At 40.0% G+C, this 18,834-nt stretch overlaps 1 protein-coding gene across 1 annotated transcript in view; it reads right to left on the bottom strand.

The window, feature by feature from the left end:
- snx29 (sorting nexin 29) overlaps positions 1-18,834 on the bottom strand; it is a 396,186-nt gene that overhangs the window by 53,582 nt on the left and 323,770 nt on the right. Inside the window, exon 16 of the mRNA XM_048609502.1 lies at positions 8,595-8,735. Coding sequence (XP_048465459.1) covers positions 8,657-8,735 — 79 coding nt within the window. The 3' untranslated portion in view covers positions 8,595-8,656. The remainder of the gene's footprint in view (positions 1-8,594; positions 8,736-18,834) is intronic.

The following is an 18,834-nucleotide window of genomic DNA, read 5'->3' as shown; positions in this document are numbered from 1 at the left end:
TGCCATCTCACCTTGAGCCAATGCCCTTCTCACTACGAGTCCTTGACAGACCTCACCAATGCAGATGCTGATGGGTACCAAACCAGCCCAAACTCAGCTCAGCCACCACAAGTCCGCCTCAGGCCCAGCTTGCCTTTGCAGCTGCTGCTGATTGCACCAGGCTTTGTACTGGACCCAAACTCACTTCCACCGTCACCCCCATGAATCTGTGCTAGAAACAGACGCCGCCTGGAAGCCAAACTCACCTCCACAGCATCAGCCATGAGTCGGGACTAGGACCGCCTCAATGATGCAGAACCTGCTGGGAACCCAAACTCACCTCCGAAGCAGTTGCCATGAGTCTGTGCTGCTGGGCCTACTTGCACCCGGCTGTCACCACAACCGAGCTCTTCACCAAGGTAAGAAAAATAAAATAGAAGAGGAATAAAAAAGAGAAACAATGTAAAAGAACGAAAAGAAACAAAAAGAAAAGTGGGCGGAGCGGATGAGCCCCAGGCACAGAAGCCCTACTTACCATCTTACGGGAGGCGAGGATATCGACTGTGCAGCTGTTGAGTAATGTCAAAACTAGGAAACTTGGTACAAGCAACCAAAGTGCGAACACTAACCGAGTGCCCATTTCCAAGACTCGTGTGCAAGAATACATGACCAGGTCCGAAGCACTCACACAATACAGACCTTTCTATGTGTGGAAAACATAAGCGTTTTCTACCTTATCCATACATGAATAAAAAGTGCAAAAAGTTTGGCAAATATGTATTGTGTTCAGAAATTGTTTCTCCCTATTACTATTCATTTGAGATACAGTTACTTGTCAAATAAAACCCTGTTCCTTGTCATTGTTATATGCCTCATGGCTATCTAAATTTTGAGACCAGATTTAGTTTTCTTTCCATACAGATTTTTCCTTAAGGAAGCCAATCACTCAATTAAATTTTTTATAAACCATTCTTCTTTTTTGGATCAATCTGTATTATATATTCAGTGGAGAATATGAAGCCAAAAACTCCTGCATAAAATGGAAGAATTGCACTGTATTACTTGGCTAATCGCCATGATTATCCAACAGGGTTACCATTGTCACAACAATGAAATTCGGTGCCACACCTCAATGAATGTGACTGCTTCCAACCGTTTCTAGCAAATTTACAATATCAAAATATAGCTGGGGAAATTTGAACATTAAGTATTACCAACAGTATGTATTGTATGAGATATGATTGTATAAAATACCCAGAAGAGTTAGAGGTTGGAATTTAAACTCCAGTATTCTGAAGCCAGAGGAAGGTGAAAGAAATCACTAAGTTATTTGATACAATCGTTTTTTTTGTCTTAATTACAGCCTTAGAAAGCCCCAGATTTGAAAAGGTTCTTTATTCTGGGCCTTCGTCCTCTTTCAAGTCCCAGAATGAGTTTTTTCTGGTATACTACTCACTAAAACCATTTCTTTAATCTTGTGGATCCATTTGGTGACTACTGATATTCAGAGCGTCTCATGACTGAATTGCATTTCTCTCTTCTCCGCAGCCACTAACAAGACAATTTCTCAGAAGCTAATATACCTCAGAGACCCGCTATTTGAATGTGCTGCTTTTTTCAAATTAACTTATCCTATCACATACACTGAGGCAGTTTTAATAAGTGATCTCAATGCCATTTCATCAATTTTGTTGCTGATATAAATGTTTGGCATTTTATCAATGTTTGAAGTCACATTTGTTAATAGTAATTTTACTCTTGGGTAAAAGGCAACGCTTGAACAAAACCAAACCAAATCTAATTTGTCTTTATCTCTGCTGAGGATATAACAGTCAACGACACTAAGTAAGAAAGGGACTTGGAGGTTTGTCACGGTCATTCACTTATGATAGATGTCAGCAATTTTATCATGTTCCTAACAACGCTGCATAACAAGTAGCTCGCAACAGCAAGGAATAATTCCCCTTTACCTACTCTTTATCCAATCTGTAATCGAGATTCAAGATTAAAATTATCCTCCACTTACTATTCGCGCTGCAAGAGCATGACAGAGCATGACAGAGCAGGACAGAACTATCAGCACAGAAGTGAGGAATATCACACACCAATATCCAGTCTCTTTCATGAGAAATACCTTCTCTTTTGTTCCTTTCCTGACAAATCTCAGCCTTTGGCAAGAGCCAAAGGAAAGTTGGCAATGTTTAAAAGTGCAGTGTGTGTCTCTCTGGCCAAGTAATTTGGAGCTTGAGGTTCAGCATGTGAACAGACACACTTAAGAACCTCCAACACTAACCTGATTGCAATTGTTTTGCCATCAGTTTTTCTTTAAATCAAAATTACAATGTCATGTTAGAGCTCTCTACTGTTGGAGGAAACCTTGTTAACTCAACTGTCCTCTCTTGTTCTTTTCCTTTAACAAATTGAAAAACAGATTTAATACACACATTAACAAGATGTTACTTTCACCAAATGAAGTCAAGATATCAAATCACAATCTCTAAAAACTTCAGGGGATAAAATTAGTCCTGATTCATGGCCACAAACAGAGTTGGCTGACCAACTTACGGGTGCAATCTTCCCTGTTTGATTCCCTGCCCAGTAGATCTGCTACTAAGGTGGCAACCAACTGACTTTCAGGTATTTGTGTACCCATCAGAAACAGTGCCAGGCATTTCACCATGCTTAACAGGAGAGACCGCTTATCCTTTCCTGAGGAAGATAAGCGAACAGTTAATTCTTCACAATTGTCCAGAAGCTTTCATGATCGTTTACCTGGTGCTCATCCACTAATCACTAACTTTACTGAATTAAATTTCACCACCTGATGTGAAAAAATTTGAATTTACACTGTTCAAGTTCCTGACTATTTAGATTACAGTGCCATATGTGAAATAGTAATCTAGGGGAGGTTTAATTTCTTACATACCTGTAATCAAGATGTTTAAACTATGATAATTTTGAAACAGCTTTTCTCTTCAATATTCCACTTAAAGATGACTCAAGATGCAATATTTCAGCTAGCTCCTGAAAGCCTGGAATAATTGCTTTAATTGGCTTTGTTTTAAGAGCAATTGATGAAGCACACTGATGCTTGTGATCATTCATAGAAAAAAGCCTTTAATTTGCTCTTAACCATAGACTTCAAACACACAAGGCGAAGGGGTAAGTGGGAGATTGCTAACATTATCTAGAGCTTGGAATGAAGAAGAACACGCCACTGGAATGTCAATGTACTGAAAGAAGGAATAAATAAGAAATTATAGCTCCGCTATGCTCCCTTTGAGCACTGACTGAGCATGGTGTGCAAAGCACTTTACAGGATTTATTTAGAAACAATGATGAGTCCTTTCAATTAAAATTATTTTACAATGCAAATTTGTGATATTAGATCTTCATGGCTTTCAATCTAATATACACTAGTCATGCATACTTACAGACCAGAAGCAGCACAGTAATGGATCTCTGTGGCACTGCTCCTAAGGAAATTATTATGGCCCACATCTCCGGTCTCTGAATAGTCAGAGACCTGATGTATTCTGAACGGTGCGCAGTGAAACCCTTTGGAAGGCTTGCTGCAATGACCACACAGTAATTGCCCAAGGCATTTATACATGCAATGGACAATTAGCTGGAATCTGGAACACACCGTCCAGAAAATTACCCAACTCTGAGTTAAAGCTGAAGACTTTGGACAGTTCTCACTTACTCAACTGAATAGTCTGCCAGAAAATGTAGGAATAAAAACCAGTTATAACTCCTGGCTAACCATATGCCTGATCCAAACCCAACCTCACTCACCATACTTAGTTCCCAATCCCTCACGCTGACACAGACCTTGTGGGCACCTGAGCTCCATCACCATATCACTTACTCCAGGTGGAGCAGACTAGATTGGTTGTAAGGCCTATTTCTACTCCTACATCTTATGGTTCAGGTTCAACATGACACCTGATCCTACTCCACTGCCACCCACCTCACAGACAAGACCTAACTTGACTGACCACTGACCCCTCCCTCGAGACTTGACTTGACACGACCACCTTCTCAAACGAGCTCCCGACTCCTCCTTGAACCTGACTCCTCACCAACACCTCTCCTTGCTTTGGACCTGACCTGGCTGTCCCCATACCCCATGAACTAATCCTATTAGCCGCTAAGCCACCTACAGAATCATCTACCCTGCCTCCCTATTTATTTTCCCATTTGCCATTATAATCATGCTATCATTCTACCTATCTTTCCTCCTTTCCTTATACTCATTCACTAACAGTAGTTTTCGTTGCAGTGATACGTTTCTGGGATAAGTGGAAATACGAAGCAGTCAGACCAACTACCACCGTATTCAATGGTGTAGCAGGCTCGGGAGGCCTAATGGCCAACTTATGCACCTAATTCATATGTTCATATGTTTCGTGTTTCTGAAGCACCTTTCCGATGAATCCAGTCTGAAACCTAATTTTCCTCTTTAACAGTGACTGGAAGACTTCTCAGTACTATATTTCCTCAGCAAGCTGTATCTGCCAAGATCCCAAAGACAACTGCTACTTTTGTTGACATCCAGCTATTCATGCCAGAATGTCAGACCCACACCCATCTGAACATCTCAAATCTTCAAGATCTGAGACTTATTGACCAAAATATTATTTTTCCACAAAGTGAACGTCTGTGGAGAGAAATCCATTTCTTTCACCTATACCCAGTACATGTATGTGTCATGTGTGCACCGATTTAACCTATTTACAGAGGTAAACATTTATGTTTTCCATGTTACAAACTGAATGCATTTACTCGTTTTGCATCTTTATTTAATAAGTTTTGTTGCATTATAAATCAACAGTTTTGTCTTTACTGAAGAAACTCCACTAATAATCTTTTTATATTAAGTCTTAGATAGAAAGAGCATATGATTGGCCATACAAGAACCAGGCAAAATAACAATTTATGTTTCGACCTGAGGAGCAGTGTAACAAGAGAACCTCATAACATGGTAATGTAGAATGTATATTATTTGGCTGCTTTTTGGAATCTGCATCTCCACATCCACAAAGCCTAATCAATAAGAACACATGGAAGATGTAACCAAAGATTGACTGCTGGCCAGGTTTGGCTTCAAATTTAATGATGACTTGCATTTATATAGTACCCTTCTCAATCACAGGACATCACAAAGTACTTCACAGCCATTGAAGTGCTTTACATTGTAGGAAATGTAGCAGCTAATTTTCACAGAGCAAACTCTCACAATACAACAACATGGGAATCATCAGATAGTTTTTTTTACTGTGATGCTGATTGAGGGAAAAATCTTGGCCAGGATACTGGGCAATAACTCCCCTGCTTTACTTTAATGTAATTCATTGGGATCTTTTACATCCTCCTGAGAGGGAGGATGGGACCTCAGTTTAATACTAATGTGAAAAACTGCACCTCATATAGTGCAGCATTCTCTCAGTACTGAAATGGAATGCGTGTTTGGATTTCTATGGTCAAGTTGTCATGGTGTGGACTCAGTCACAGCCTTCTACACAGAGCTTAGATTGCTGCCACTGAATCACAGTTGACACACCGGCTTTTACATGGAAGACATTAATTAAGAATTTGCCATCCATTACGTCTTATACACACTCTGGTTCAGGACATATTTTTCATAAATATTCCAATTCCTGTCTTTCATTTATCTGAAATCAGAAATATGACAGACAGAATCTGCACATGTACATGAAGCTTTTACAACAACAGAAACTAGTCAGAGGATGTGCTGTTTTACAAGAATAGGATCATTATAACATTCTGCTTCTGAAGTTTAGATGTGAGCCTTTCTCATGCAATGAAGTCTAACTGAATGAACAATTAATACAAAGTTTAATTATATTGTAGATATTGTGTTCTGTATAATATCTGGGTTACAAATGACTATGTTTATTTTGCCTCTTTTTGAAAAAAGATATGTAACATACGTTAGGATCTAGACTCACTAGGTGAGTAGCTCTCCTGCCTCTGAGCAGGAATGTCCCTAGGTTCAAGTCACACTCCAGGATTTGTTGACTGCAAAAGGACCCAGCCACTGGTGCAGACGAGCCCGTGTGTATTGTCCTGGTCAAACGGGGAGAGCATCTAGCAGCAAAACCACACACCAAATCCAAAAATGATGGTTGACATGAAGCTGATTATCCAGCATCGTGGCAACCAGGATATGATAGGGAAAACCAAAAGAGAAACTAACCAACACAGAAATGTGCATCAAATATTGTGTGACATCTTAAGCAAACGCAAAAAAATTTTTTTAAAAGAATATGCTAAAAAAAGGTTTTCTTCAATGCACTTTCTTAGTGATGATAATGAGGATTATTTAGATTTATTTAAATCATAAATCAAGCATTCTAAATGCATCATTTACACATACGCGTTCATTTGCTGCTTAGTATTGGCATTCTTTATCCAGCTCCTTGCCTGATTGGCAGAATCTGTCTTCAATTTTTCTCTGGAATGCAGTCAATGTTACATTCAGTGGCTGGTTAATAAACTTTACACAAATGTTTCGAAGACTATACTTAGAGTCTCTGGTAAATGGCAGAAGTGCCAGTTCCAGAAGACTAAGGGCAGATCTCATTGCCTCCCCAAGGTGAGTTTGGTGTGGGAAAATAATTTAATCAACAGAACGGTGACAAGTTTGGACCCAGAAACCAAAACAGAAATTTCTGGAAAAGCTTAGCAGGTCTGGCAGCATCTGTGAAGAGAAATCAGAGTTAACGTTTTGGGTCTGGCGACCCTTCCTCAGAACTTCAGTTTGGACCCAGTCCCACCCAAATAATTGCCTTGGAGAGAAGGCCCACAGACGGCCATCCAGCCCTGCCACCAATTAAATTCCTTGAATGGGACATTAATGCCTACCTAAAGGTCTTATCCTGCCAGTGCTGGTCAGCACCCAGCACGGTGTGGGGCCTTATGATGCAGAGAACAAAACAAACAAACCCATGTGTTGCTGCTTTCTGGTTCCTAATTAATTCCTCATTAAAGTACCTGCTTGATGGACCTAGCATTGGGAAAGGGATGGCAGCAGTGACACTGAGATGAAGTCACCTCTCCCTTGCACCAAGCCCTCCTGCCCACAATCTGGTGATGATACTCAGCTTCTGGTGGGTGTCTTACTGGCAATAGCCACCACTTCCCCAGTGGCATGGCTGATCAATTGGGATGTCCTCTGATTGGCTGGCAACTCATGCAGTGTGGACATTTCCACCCCTAGGGTCCTTGATCCCAGGCCATTCCAATGTTGGCCTGTAAAATGTCGGAGTGGATTAAGTTGCTGCAGGTCTACACTCAGAGAGGCGAAACAGAGCCCTGGCTGGTTCTTCAGCCCATGAATGAGTTCCCCATCAGCTCTATGAGAGTCCCCCATAGGTTACTGATCATTAGGTGCTCTAGCACTATTACGAAGTTTGACCGAGAGTCACTGTGCTAACATAAAATTGCTATATTAAGATTCCTTCAGTCTGTCAAAGTCCCACTATTGCATGAAAGTGGGCACTTAAACCACACAGTATAGCTTAGTTTTGACAAGTAGGGTCCAGTCTAGTATCATAGAATCTTACAGCTTATGTTGTCTTTCAAAGCTCTGCAAAAGGGCAACCCCAATTCGTCTAATTCCTTCATTTGCTCATATACATTTTATCCTTCTATCAAATACACATTGCTACTCATGCGGAATATCTGTTTCCGCAGTGTCGAAGTTTTAGCAATTTGCAATAATGAAGTAAGCATGTTGAAAGCAGAGTTGTGGGAGTTAATTAGCACAATGCTATTTGCTCTTATGCAGTTTCAGAAGTGGATTCTCAAAGGCGTCACAGTGTGATAACAAATTATCCAATTTGTTACCGTCCATCTGTATTACTTACCTCAGAAATCATTCTTTGCTGTGTTGCAGGACAAAACAACAGGCTCTACTTTAATGTTTCATTCAGGCAACAGTGAGTCATTATTTACTTCGCTTAACGTTTACACCAATAGCTTTTCATCAATTTTATCCTGGCATTAAAAAACGTAATATTGCAAATAAATCATCACCACAGAAATTCTAGTAGTGTCATTCAACTACACAGATGAAGGTATGACACCACTCCTCTATCAGCATCATGATAAAATCAAAGGGCATCATTTGTGACATTACTGTAACAGAATTGACTCCAATCTCTTTCAAGTTCTGCTGTTTTCTTCTGTCTTCCTATATAGCAATAATTCCCATCTCACTGCAATACCAGTGGCTGGTTGCAAAATATTGGGTTAAGAACAATCCATTAAAAGAACGTTGGTTTGAATGTAACTTGCTTGTCCATTAATTTTAGTTAATCATGGAAGAGGGGGTACAAAAAACCCAAAACATTTCAAAACAAATTCAAAACAACTACAAATGTCAGCATCCTAGTTCTGTTTAAAAAGCTATCCTAATTTTCACTTTAATGTAAGTGTGCCATGGATTCAATATATAAGCTTTACCTACATTGGTAAAGTTATGCTGAAAGTATCAGTGTGCATATTTTAAACAGTGAATGATCAGCAATATTTGTTTCTTTAATTATTAAAATGTGTGTGCATTTTGCAAAACAATATACAAGTACCTTGTTTCCAATAGCTTTTTTAGGTGGGAAATTAAAGGTGTTCACTAAAGGGAACTTGGTCCTTAGCCTGATGTGCAGTGCTCTGAATTCAGCGTATCTCCTGTAGACGTTCCATTCATCATCTTTGATCCGGATGTAAACCTGTTATAAAACCAATCAAAACAGTCAATACTGGCACTCATCTTGATGCTAACTGAGATAATGATGTGCTACGCAACTGATGATTGTAAATGCATGAAGTTCCTGTTTTCATTTAAAGAACCTGAGCACAAAGGGATCGTAGATAATTTATCATGTACACTGCATGCACCACCAAGCTGTTCTTAAGAACAGTCTACCTTCTCTACAATGCCAGGCAACCTCATAGAAGATACTGAAAATCAACATCCAGTGTAGAAGACAGATTTAAAGGTATGCCATCGTCTCACGCTCTACATGAAAAGATCCTGCTACATAAAAAACAGGAATTGTTACACATTAACTCTTTCAATGACATATTTTTCAATTTCATAGAACTACCAATGGGAACTGTATTTCAAAATGATGAAACATCAGCTTTGTACAGTAAAATGAGTGTAAATTTATTTTTAAGCTGCTTGGCGAGGTTATACAGCGCCATAGCTGCATTTGTGGGAACACATTCCTTAACTTATTGTTTTTCCCTTCGTATAGCTGGGGAAGCAGTTACAATTCCATGTTGGATGTTAACAATCCGTTCAATGGCTGCAGGTGACACAGTGTGAATGGTTGTGATGCCACAAGGAATAGATCTCTCAGGGCTGGATTTCAATTTGTATGTGATAGTCTGACTTGATCAGCCACAGTCACAATTTGAGCTGTTCCACTTATGGAGCAAGGGGTCACACCTCCTCTGTTTCCTCCTCAAGTGATTGAGAGATATCCAGAATGGTGATGTTTGCTGTCACTCAGGAGGCGGCAACGTAGTGAAATTATCACTGGGCTGTTAATTCATAGACCAAGGTAATGTTATTGGGACGCTGGTTCAAGTTCTGCTCTGGCAGATGGTAGAATCTGAATTCAATAAAAAAACACAAATCTGGAATTAAGAGTGTAATCATGACCATGAATTCATTGCCAGTTGTCGGAAAAACCTACCTGGTTCACTAATGTCCTTTAGGGAAGGAAACTGCCATCAGTACCTGCTCTGGCCTCCGTGTGACTCCAGACCCACAGCAATGTGGTTGACTCTTAACTGCCCTCTGGGCAATTAGGAATAGGCAATAAATGCTGACCTAGCCAGTGACGTCCTCATCCCATGAATAAATATGAAAAAGAATCAGGAGGCAGAGCTTGATCAGTTTGTATGGTACAGTGTGTGTGTTCCGGTGAGAGGTTAGGGTGGTGGTGGAGGTGGAGATTTGGATTTCAGACAAGTGCGTGGGATTTTTCTGAGCTCTTATGTCAATAGGAGTACTTTGTTAGCTGTAGTTGGTGGTGTTCTTTGAGGAGGATATTTTTCCTGTGAACAACAGGTTTAATATGTGCTAGCACAAGAAACCACTTGACTTGTGTCGGTCTCAACATTCTCTTAAAAAAAGTAACACCATTCTACCGTTCATGTACCAGACCAGACCACTAAATATTGTTATTATCTGGCTAGAGATCAGTAGCTTTTTCTTTAAAAACAATGTGAAATCCAGGTAGTCATGAAGAGAACAAAGCCAAAAGATTTCAACGTTTTGAACAAATAGCAATAAAATTTACTAGATTAATACAATCTACTATATATATTATATATACATATACACACAATTGAGAAACTAACCTGAGGTAAACAGACAAACTTTGATTGAACAGCCCAAAGAACATATCAAACAGCAAGTTCTGACGAAGGGTCACCGGACCCAAAACGTTAACCTTCATTTTTTCTTCACAGATACTGCCAGACCTGCTGAGCTTTTCCAGCAACTTCTTTTCTCTTCCTGATTTACAGCATCAGCAGGTTTTTATATCAAATAGCCAATCTGGTCAAGACAGAAACCACAAATTTCTAGCTTCAGAACTCCATAAAAGCCACTCTGTTACAGGCTGCCTCAATGTCTGCTCCCATTCTGGTAATTCATCTTCCTTTCCTGCGTCTATGCTCCCCTGAATTCTAAAAGCTGCACTTCAGCACTTAGTCATAGGTACAGCTCTTGCTTTTCACAAACACCTAGCTGTACCAAATCAGTACTGCTCTGTTTTGTTTTCCCCTGAGTTCTAATGCTATTCAGCTGCTCCAACAAAATACTGCATGTGGACTTTTCAGTCTCACTCTCAGCTGCACTGATGTATTACTTGTCTGTAGGCTTCTTTTGAACCCCTCACAGCTCCAAAACCTTCCAGAGACCAGGCCCTAACAGTCACTGCATCTACTGACTTCCAGAACTTTCTCTGAGACCTAACTGTACAGAGCTATCCAACTGCTCTTGAGAATTTTCCGAGCCCAGATATATGGAATCAATGGCCTACACAGCAACACATCTTAACAGCAGCACTTTTCTGCATGGAGTACGTCTGTCACTCTCTTTTTCTGCAGCTCCTCTGAACTATGCTTCAGTAGCCCTTGAACTATTTTGAAAGACCAACTGGAAATCTCAGTTAAGGCTTGCCCTTCATTTCAATATTGAATATAATATTTTGGAAGAGTTGGATATAGCAACTCCTTGGAACTCTGGTTGCTGAATATTACAATTTTTATTGATTGTTGGCTTACACAGTACTAATGCATCCAAGGTAATGGATTTCAACACAAACTTAATTCTGTGAAGTTAAAGGTAATAGATTTTAAAGCTTCAAATACTGTAGTTCCGGGAAGATCGCCCAGTTTGGGGTGTTGATAATAAGGGGACATTGTAACATTAGTCATTTGTAACTCACAAATAGTGCTGTGAAGGCACTTATTGAATGGATACTCTTATCCCTTCAACTGCCAAATTTCTCAAAGCCAGGGAGTCTCTCCACAATGTTTAAAAATAGAAACTTTATTAAAAGGTTCCTTTTAAAAGGCTTCATGGCTGACCTGCTCCCTGAGGAACAACTGTATGTGTCTTAATAGCTCTGTCACAAATGGAATTGAGTGTGTTCAAGGTGGTTTGAGTTCCCGTTTCAGATGTCCAACATTTAACATCCAATTCAAACCAATCTCACCCACTTTTTAGCAGGTTAAAGTCACCCTCATTAACTCTTCAACTTCTAACAATTGAGAATGAATCCTAAGGCACACACAGAATGACTGTTGGGAAATTGTTTACGCAGTTTTTTCATTACTGCTCTAATCTCCAAAACCAAAAACAAGCTTTTGCCAAAATAACAACCATTTTCCAGGTCTCTCTCATTTACAATTATATCACATTTTCATTTTAATGTAATGCTGCTCCTTGCCAGCTTCATTTGACTGTGAAAGGAATTTCAGATCAATCTGGTGGCTTCAAAATCCATTCTAGGGAGATCATTTCTCAGCAGCCATGAGCAGCAAAACATTTTTCAGCTCAAATTGTGTTCATAAGGCTAAAGAAAGCTAAAGACAGCAAATTGAAGTATTTGGGATTTCACTTCTAAAGGTTATTCCAATATTTTAGTCCAGTGAAGATGTTTGTTTTTTCTGTCATTGTTTTGATAAATGTGGTGCTACACTTCATTGGGCTTGAAATCAAGCCCTGCTATTCCTGTTGTCACAAAAGTTCAAATTTTAAAAAGTATGTTATGCAGATTTCCCCAATTTACCTGTCTTTTACACCCAAATTGCCAGAAAGCATGTGTCAGGTTTCTGCACTTAACAAGAATGTTATTTATTGCAAATAAATAGATTCTAACTGCAGATGGGCGATAATGAACCATTGGCATGTAAATCAACTAGTCAACTTATGAAACTCCCTCTCTATATATACACACACACATACAGACAGGCACAAATAAATGAATGGGGTTAATGACAAAGGGAAAGACTGGGAAGGCAGTTCAGGGTCCAGGGATTGCAGAGATGATTCTTTTGCTGATGAGAGAACACTCTTCTTCAATCTTCCTTTGCCAGATACTTTCACTTGTTTGCAGGAAGTATTGAGTAACTAGTTCACACGGAGAGATGGTCTCTGACTTATGCAGTCATACAGTCATACAACATGGAAACAGATCCTTTGGTCCAACTTGTCACTGTTGACCAAGTCTCCCAAACTAACCGAGTCCTATTTACCTGCGTCTAGTCTATACCCCCCCAACTAAACATTTCCTACTCATATGCTTGTCCAAATGTCTTTTAAATGTTGTAACTGTACCTGCATCTGGCAGTTCATTCCACTTATGAACCACCTTCTGTGTGGGAAACATATTAATTAAAGCCACAGCTCAGGGCAATTGCTGAAGGGAAATACACTGGCTATCTTCAGGCTTGATGGGAAGCTGGTGGCGTAGTAGTAATGTCACTAGATTAGCAACTGAGAACCCCAGGCTAACGTTCTGGGAAAATGGGTTCGAAACCCACCATGGCAGATGGTGAAATTTGAATTTGGTAAAAATAAGCTCACCAAATGGCAACTGTGTAACCATCGGGAAAAATTGCAAAAAAAAAACCTGACTCATTAATTCCTTTAGAGAAGGAAATCTTCTGTCACATCTGGTCTGGCATGCATGTGACTCTTCACAGCCCTCTAAGTAATTCAGAATGGGCAATCAACGCTGGCTTAGACAGTGGTGCCCATATCCCATGAATGAATAAAGAAGAAAATGCTTTACGGCTCAGAAGACAACTTCTCCTTCCAGATGTCCAATTGCGTCTGCCTAAATATTCATAAGCTGTTCAGTTACCTAGGAACCAACCACATGGCCATTGGCAGGTGGGAAGCCTTAATCATCAATAACTGGCCCGTGGGGTACAACCAATCAGCTACTTGTTACTGGCCAAATCCCTATTTGCACATAGGCTCTTGGCTCCGGCTAGCCTGTAACTCGTCTTCACCCACTGCCCAAACCCACAGCTATGTAAACTGCGCTTACACTGAGCGTCAGGTCACTTGCTTTTAAGAAGGGCAGCAATCATTCAGAAACCCTTGGCTTTAATGCCCAATTCTTCTCCCTTTTCAGTTCACAATTAAAAATACAGAAAAATAAAAAAAGATATGCTCTTTACAGTAGCAACTTATTAGCACAGCATGAAGAGGGGCAGAAAGTTGTTATCATTGTACAAGTCTTTTGGTGGAAAATAAAGGAAAACAGACATTTATAAGGTGCAATGGCCTCTGCCTTAACTTTGTTTACATGTTGCATTCAGGATGACCAATTCTACATGTGGTCAAACCAGTGGTCATTAAATGTCTAGCAAGGGTCCATCAAAGTGCAATGTTTTTCATACTTGCCTCCATGATTATACTATGGGCTGTTGCTGGACACTGTAGCCGCCTGTCCTACTGAACTCTTGACTGTCCATTCTTCCACCCAGGAGTTACCCTTAAATGTCACCAAACTGTTTACACAGGGACTAGAACCAGCAGCTTAATGCCATTATTCAAATGTAACAAAAGACATAATTTTAGGTAAGGCTCAATTTTTCAGCTTCATGTACAAACTGAGAGGAGGCCAAACTGCACTCCAAATTCTACAGTGAGGTTTCAGGCGAATGTACTTGAATCCTTAATCTGTGTTATCATTTCCATACATAGTTTAACAAGTATTCTTGTATCTCTTTTTAAGCAGCCCAACTTTATATATGTATTTTTATTTGAGCAATTTAAGAAAGAGCAGGATTGAGTAAATTACCTATCTGAAGAGGCACTCAGAAGCTTCTACCAAAAGTCTGGTCGAAATCAAAGAGTCATATAACCTTTAGAAATAATTATTCTCAGAAATCATTTGTGTTCAATAAAATAATTCTCTGGAATGAAGTAGTACAGCAGACTAAATGATTGTGGTAGGCATTCACGTGTCCAATTACATTATCAATTTTATTACCTAGTTTAAAAACTGAAAAAACGGCAGATGCTGTAAATCAGGAACAAAAACAGAAGTTGCCGGAAAAGCTCAGCAGGTCTGGCATCATCTGTGAAGAAAAAAAAATCAGAGTTAACGTTTCGAGTCCGGTGACCCTTCCTCAGTTCTGACGCTGCCAGACCTGCTGAGCTTTTCCAGCAACTTCTGCTTTTGTTATTATCTAGTTTGTTGTAATTAAGACAGACCAGTAAACGCTTAAGCTGCAGGACTGATTTCATTAGGTGTGCTATAACTCAAGGTCTTGTTACCAGAGAAATATTCTAACCTGGATTGGGTTGCAGGGGTGTGAGAGAAACAGCTCAGCTGCGAATACATTGCGCAATAGAAGAAAAGCAGCTGAAGGGTTGCTCTCTTTTTATGAGCTGGGTAAAATTATCTATCAGTTTGCAAAACTGACCAACGTAGAAACCCAGATCACAGCATTAACATAGAACACAACAAGAGACATCACTCCATAAAAAGGTAGCTGCAGTACTGCAATCAAAGCCAATGACAGGACCTTCACTGTGACTGTGACTATGCGAAACGACTAACCCTCTCCCTTTTTGACAGGTCTGTGGCTATGGGTTTAGATGAACACATCTTCCTCCAGTGCTTTTCTACTGTTGCCCAGGTGGACAGTACTCCACCCGCCATGTTCCATTCTTACATACCCAATCATAAGTCGTAGGAGGTGAATATCTGGTTACTTATTTGCATTCATTCATAGGATGTGGGCATCACTGGCTGGGCCAGCATTTATTGCCCATCCCTAATTGCCCAGAGGATATTAAGAGTCAACCACATTGCTGTGGGTCTGGTGTCACGTGTCGCCAGACCAGGTAAGGATGACAGTTTTCTTTCCTAAATGGTATGAGTGAACCAGATGGGTTTTTACCAACAATCGACAATGGTTCCACTGTTATTATTAGAACCTTAATGACAAATTTTTATTAAATAGTTTCAATATCCATCAACCACCAATGGTGGGATTCAAACCCAGACATCTGGAACATCAATAATTTAACAATAATACCACAAGGCTATCTCCTCCCTGTAGTTCTGGACCATTCCTGGTACTGCATCATTACATCTGACATCTCCCAAGAATCTACCTTTGGCTCCGTTCCATTTCTCACCTACAAGTGTCCCTCAGTGAAATCATCCAGAAACACAGTCAGTTTTGATATTTATGCCAGCAACTCCAAGTTCACACAACACCAGCCTTCTCTCAACACCCAGTGTCTTTGAATTGTCACACTGTTTCCTAGTATCCACTAATGAAGTAAACGTTTCTTGGAACAAAATACTGAGAAGACTGATGCCACAAATTTTGTTCCCCAGTGACTAATTTGACCCTTCCCTTGGGCAACACTGTGAAGCTGAATTTGAACTTTACAAACCTTGGTTGCACACCAAACAAAATAAGTTTCTGAACAAATGTCTGTACCCACTCCACTTCTGTAAAATTATCCGATTTTGAATTGTTTCAGCTTATTTGCTGTTATTCTGTCATCCGTGCCTTTGCTACCTTTTTGCTTGAATATTTTGACACACTCCCGACTAGCCTCCCAACTGCCACTCTCCGTAAACTTAAGGTCATCCCAATCTTCTAGTTTACCATTGGTCTTTGCTACATTGATGAGGATGTTGCCTGGGATGGAGGAGTTTAGCTCTGAAGAGAGGCTGGGTAAGCTAGAGTTGTTTTCTTTAGAGCAGAGAAGGCAGAGGGGGGACCTGATTGATGAGGGCCATGGACAGAGTGGATAGAAAGCAGCTGTTCTCCTTAATCGAGAGGTTAATAATAAGGAGCGTAATTTTAAGGGAAAGGAGAGGGTGGTGGGAATCTGGAATGTACTGAGAGGGTAGGTGAGTTGGGAAACCTCGCAACCTTTAAAAAGTAGTTGGACGAGCACTTGAAATGTCATAATATTCCAGGCTACAGACCACGTGCTAGAAAGTCGGATAAGTGTAGCCTAGTACAGTATGGCAGTTTTTGTCAGTGGAGACTTGATGAGCCAAAGGCCATCCTGTGTACTATATGACCCTATAACCTTGTGATTCATCTAAAATGCCTGCTTTCAACACGGTTTCATATGCTTTTGTCTAATTGGCTTATGTTTCCCAAATGATAACTTCAGTTCTGACTGTCCCAGCTGTCATTTTGTATCTTCCTTCTGTGGGTATCTCTGCTCTCAACACTGCCACCCACGTGAAACCTTAGGCCAGGCTTCTCACCTTGTCCATACTACCGCTGCCTTTCCTTGTTCCTGTTTTGTTCTGAAACCATATCTGCTTCAAGGATCAGTGACTGCACCCAAGCACTTTCAAGAACTTAAATCTAAGTTACAAGCATCAGTACAGAAACAAAGCAAACTGGCTTTTCTACCAAGTACTGAGGGAAAATGTTAATGACATTCCTCCCATTGAATCAGGAGCTATTTCTTCACCGTTAAGGTGTATTAGGAAAAAGGCATAAATACATCAAATGCCCAGCACTCTTGCATAGTGTTAATGTGGTGAATCAGCTTTGGTAACTGCTTTACAACTTCGCAAGGGAAAAATAGATAAAGATATCATTGTTATTTTCATTACTGTGCAATCTGCCAGAGAAAAAAAAACACTGCCAGAGCCAAGATCCCACAACAATATCACTTTCTTCAGCTAACAGCTCAGAGCAATATCCCTCTGGCTGAAAAATCTCTCCTCTCACATTCTCTCCATTTGTTCCCGAGTCTTACTGAATGGGAATATGCCACTGACCCATCCACAACCTTATCAACCCAACCTCATTCAGGCCTGCAAAATTCTGAACTGCTTCTTAGTAATTCCCATATAAAAAGAAATAACCTAGCAGACCAAGATCTAGACCACAAGATGTAGGAGCAGAAATAAGTCATTCACTCATTAAGTCCACTTCACCAATGAGATCATGGCTGATCTGATAACCCCCTCAACTCCACTTTCCTGCCTTATCCCCATAACCTTTGGTTCTTACTGATTAAAAATCTATCTATCTCAGCCCTGAGTATACTTAATAACACAGCTTCAACAGCCCTCTGAAGTAAAGAATTCTGTTACACTCTGAGAGAAGAAATTCCTCATCTTTGTATTGAAAACCACTCACATTTACAGAGGTTACACCCTCTGGTTCTAGACTCTCCTACAAGGGGAAACAACCTTCCTGCATCTACCTTGCCAAGGTCCCTAAGATATCTTATGTGTTTCAATAAGGCTTTTAACTCTTCTAAACTCCAATGAGTACAAATCTAACCTACTCAACCTCCTAAGAAATCCCTCCATACCTGGAATCAACCTAGTGAACTTCCTCTGGACTGTCTCCAATGTTTGTATATCTTTTCGTAGATGAGTGAACCAAAACTGTTCACAGTATTCGCCCTGACTTGTGCCTTGTATAGTTTCAGGAAGACCTTCCTTTTTTTATATATTACATTCCCTTTGAATTAAAGGCCAACAGTTCATTTGCCTTCCCCATTATCTGCTGAACTTGGATGCTTTGTGATTGATCAACGAGAATGTCCAAATCTCTCAGGTCTGGAGCTTTCTGCAGTCTTTCCCCATTTAAATAGTATCCAGCTCTTCTTTTCTCCCCACCAAAGAGCATTATTGCACTTTTTCCCACCTTATAATCCATGTCCCAAATTTTCACCTACTCACTCAACATGTCTATAATCACTCTGTAGACTCTTTCTGTTATCCTTACTACTTGCCTTCCTGCTCCTCTGATGCTGCTTGGCCTGCTGTGTTCATCCAGCTCTACACCTTGTTATCTCAGATTTTCCAGCATCTGCAGTTCCTACTATCTCTGATATCAAATGAGCAAACTTGGAATACATAAAATCATAGCAAGATCAGCAGCTGGGAAACTGCCATTGGGTAGCTGCACAAAATATACGAAAATAACCAATCCTGTGAAAACAGTACAGAAAAGCACCGATGATAAACTGTAAAATGTTAGCCAATTGATTCAATCCAGTGACATTTGAGGAAATTTTGTCAGTTTTGTTATCAGTAACTGAAAATTCTAATGGACAAAATATTGAAACAAAGTAAAAATATTAAAGAACATATCTTACGATAACATGATTATGTTTGACCATTGATCATTTTAAACCAGAGTGCTGGATTCGTTAGACACTAGGTGAAGAAACATAAGGAGCTGAGGATTAGGTATAGATCAGCAAGGATTTCAATGAATGGTGAAAGAGGCCCAAAGGGCTGAATTGCCTCTGTTTGTTCTTATTTTATTTTTTAACAT

The sequence above is a fragment of the Rhincodon typus genome, chromosome 21 (assembly GCF_021869965.1).
Source record: "Rhincodon typus isolate 14 chromosome 21, sRhiTyp1.1, whole genome shotgun sequence".
Taxonomy (NCBI): Eukaryota; Metazoa; Chordata; class Chondrichthyes; order Orectolobiformes; family Rhincodontidae; genus Rhincodon; species Rhincodon typus.
The sequence above is the reverse complement of the archived record's forward strand: the minus strand, read 5'-3'. Positions and strand labels throughout refer to the sequence as shown.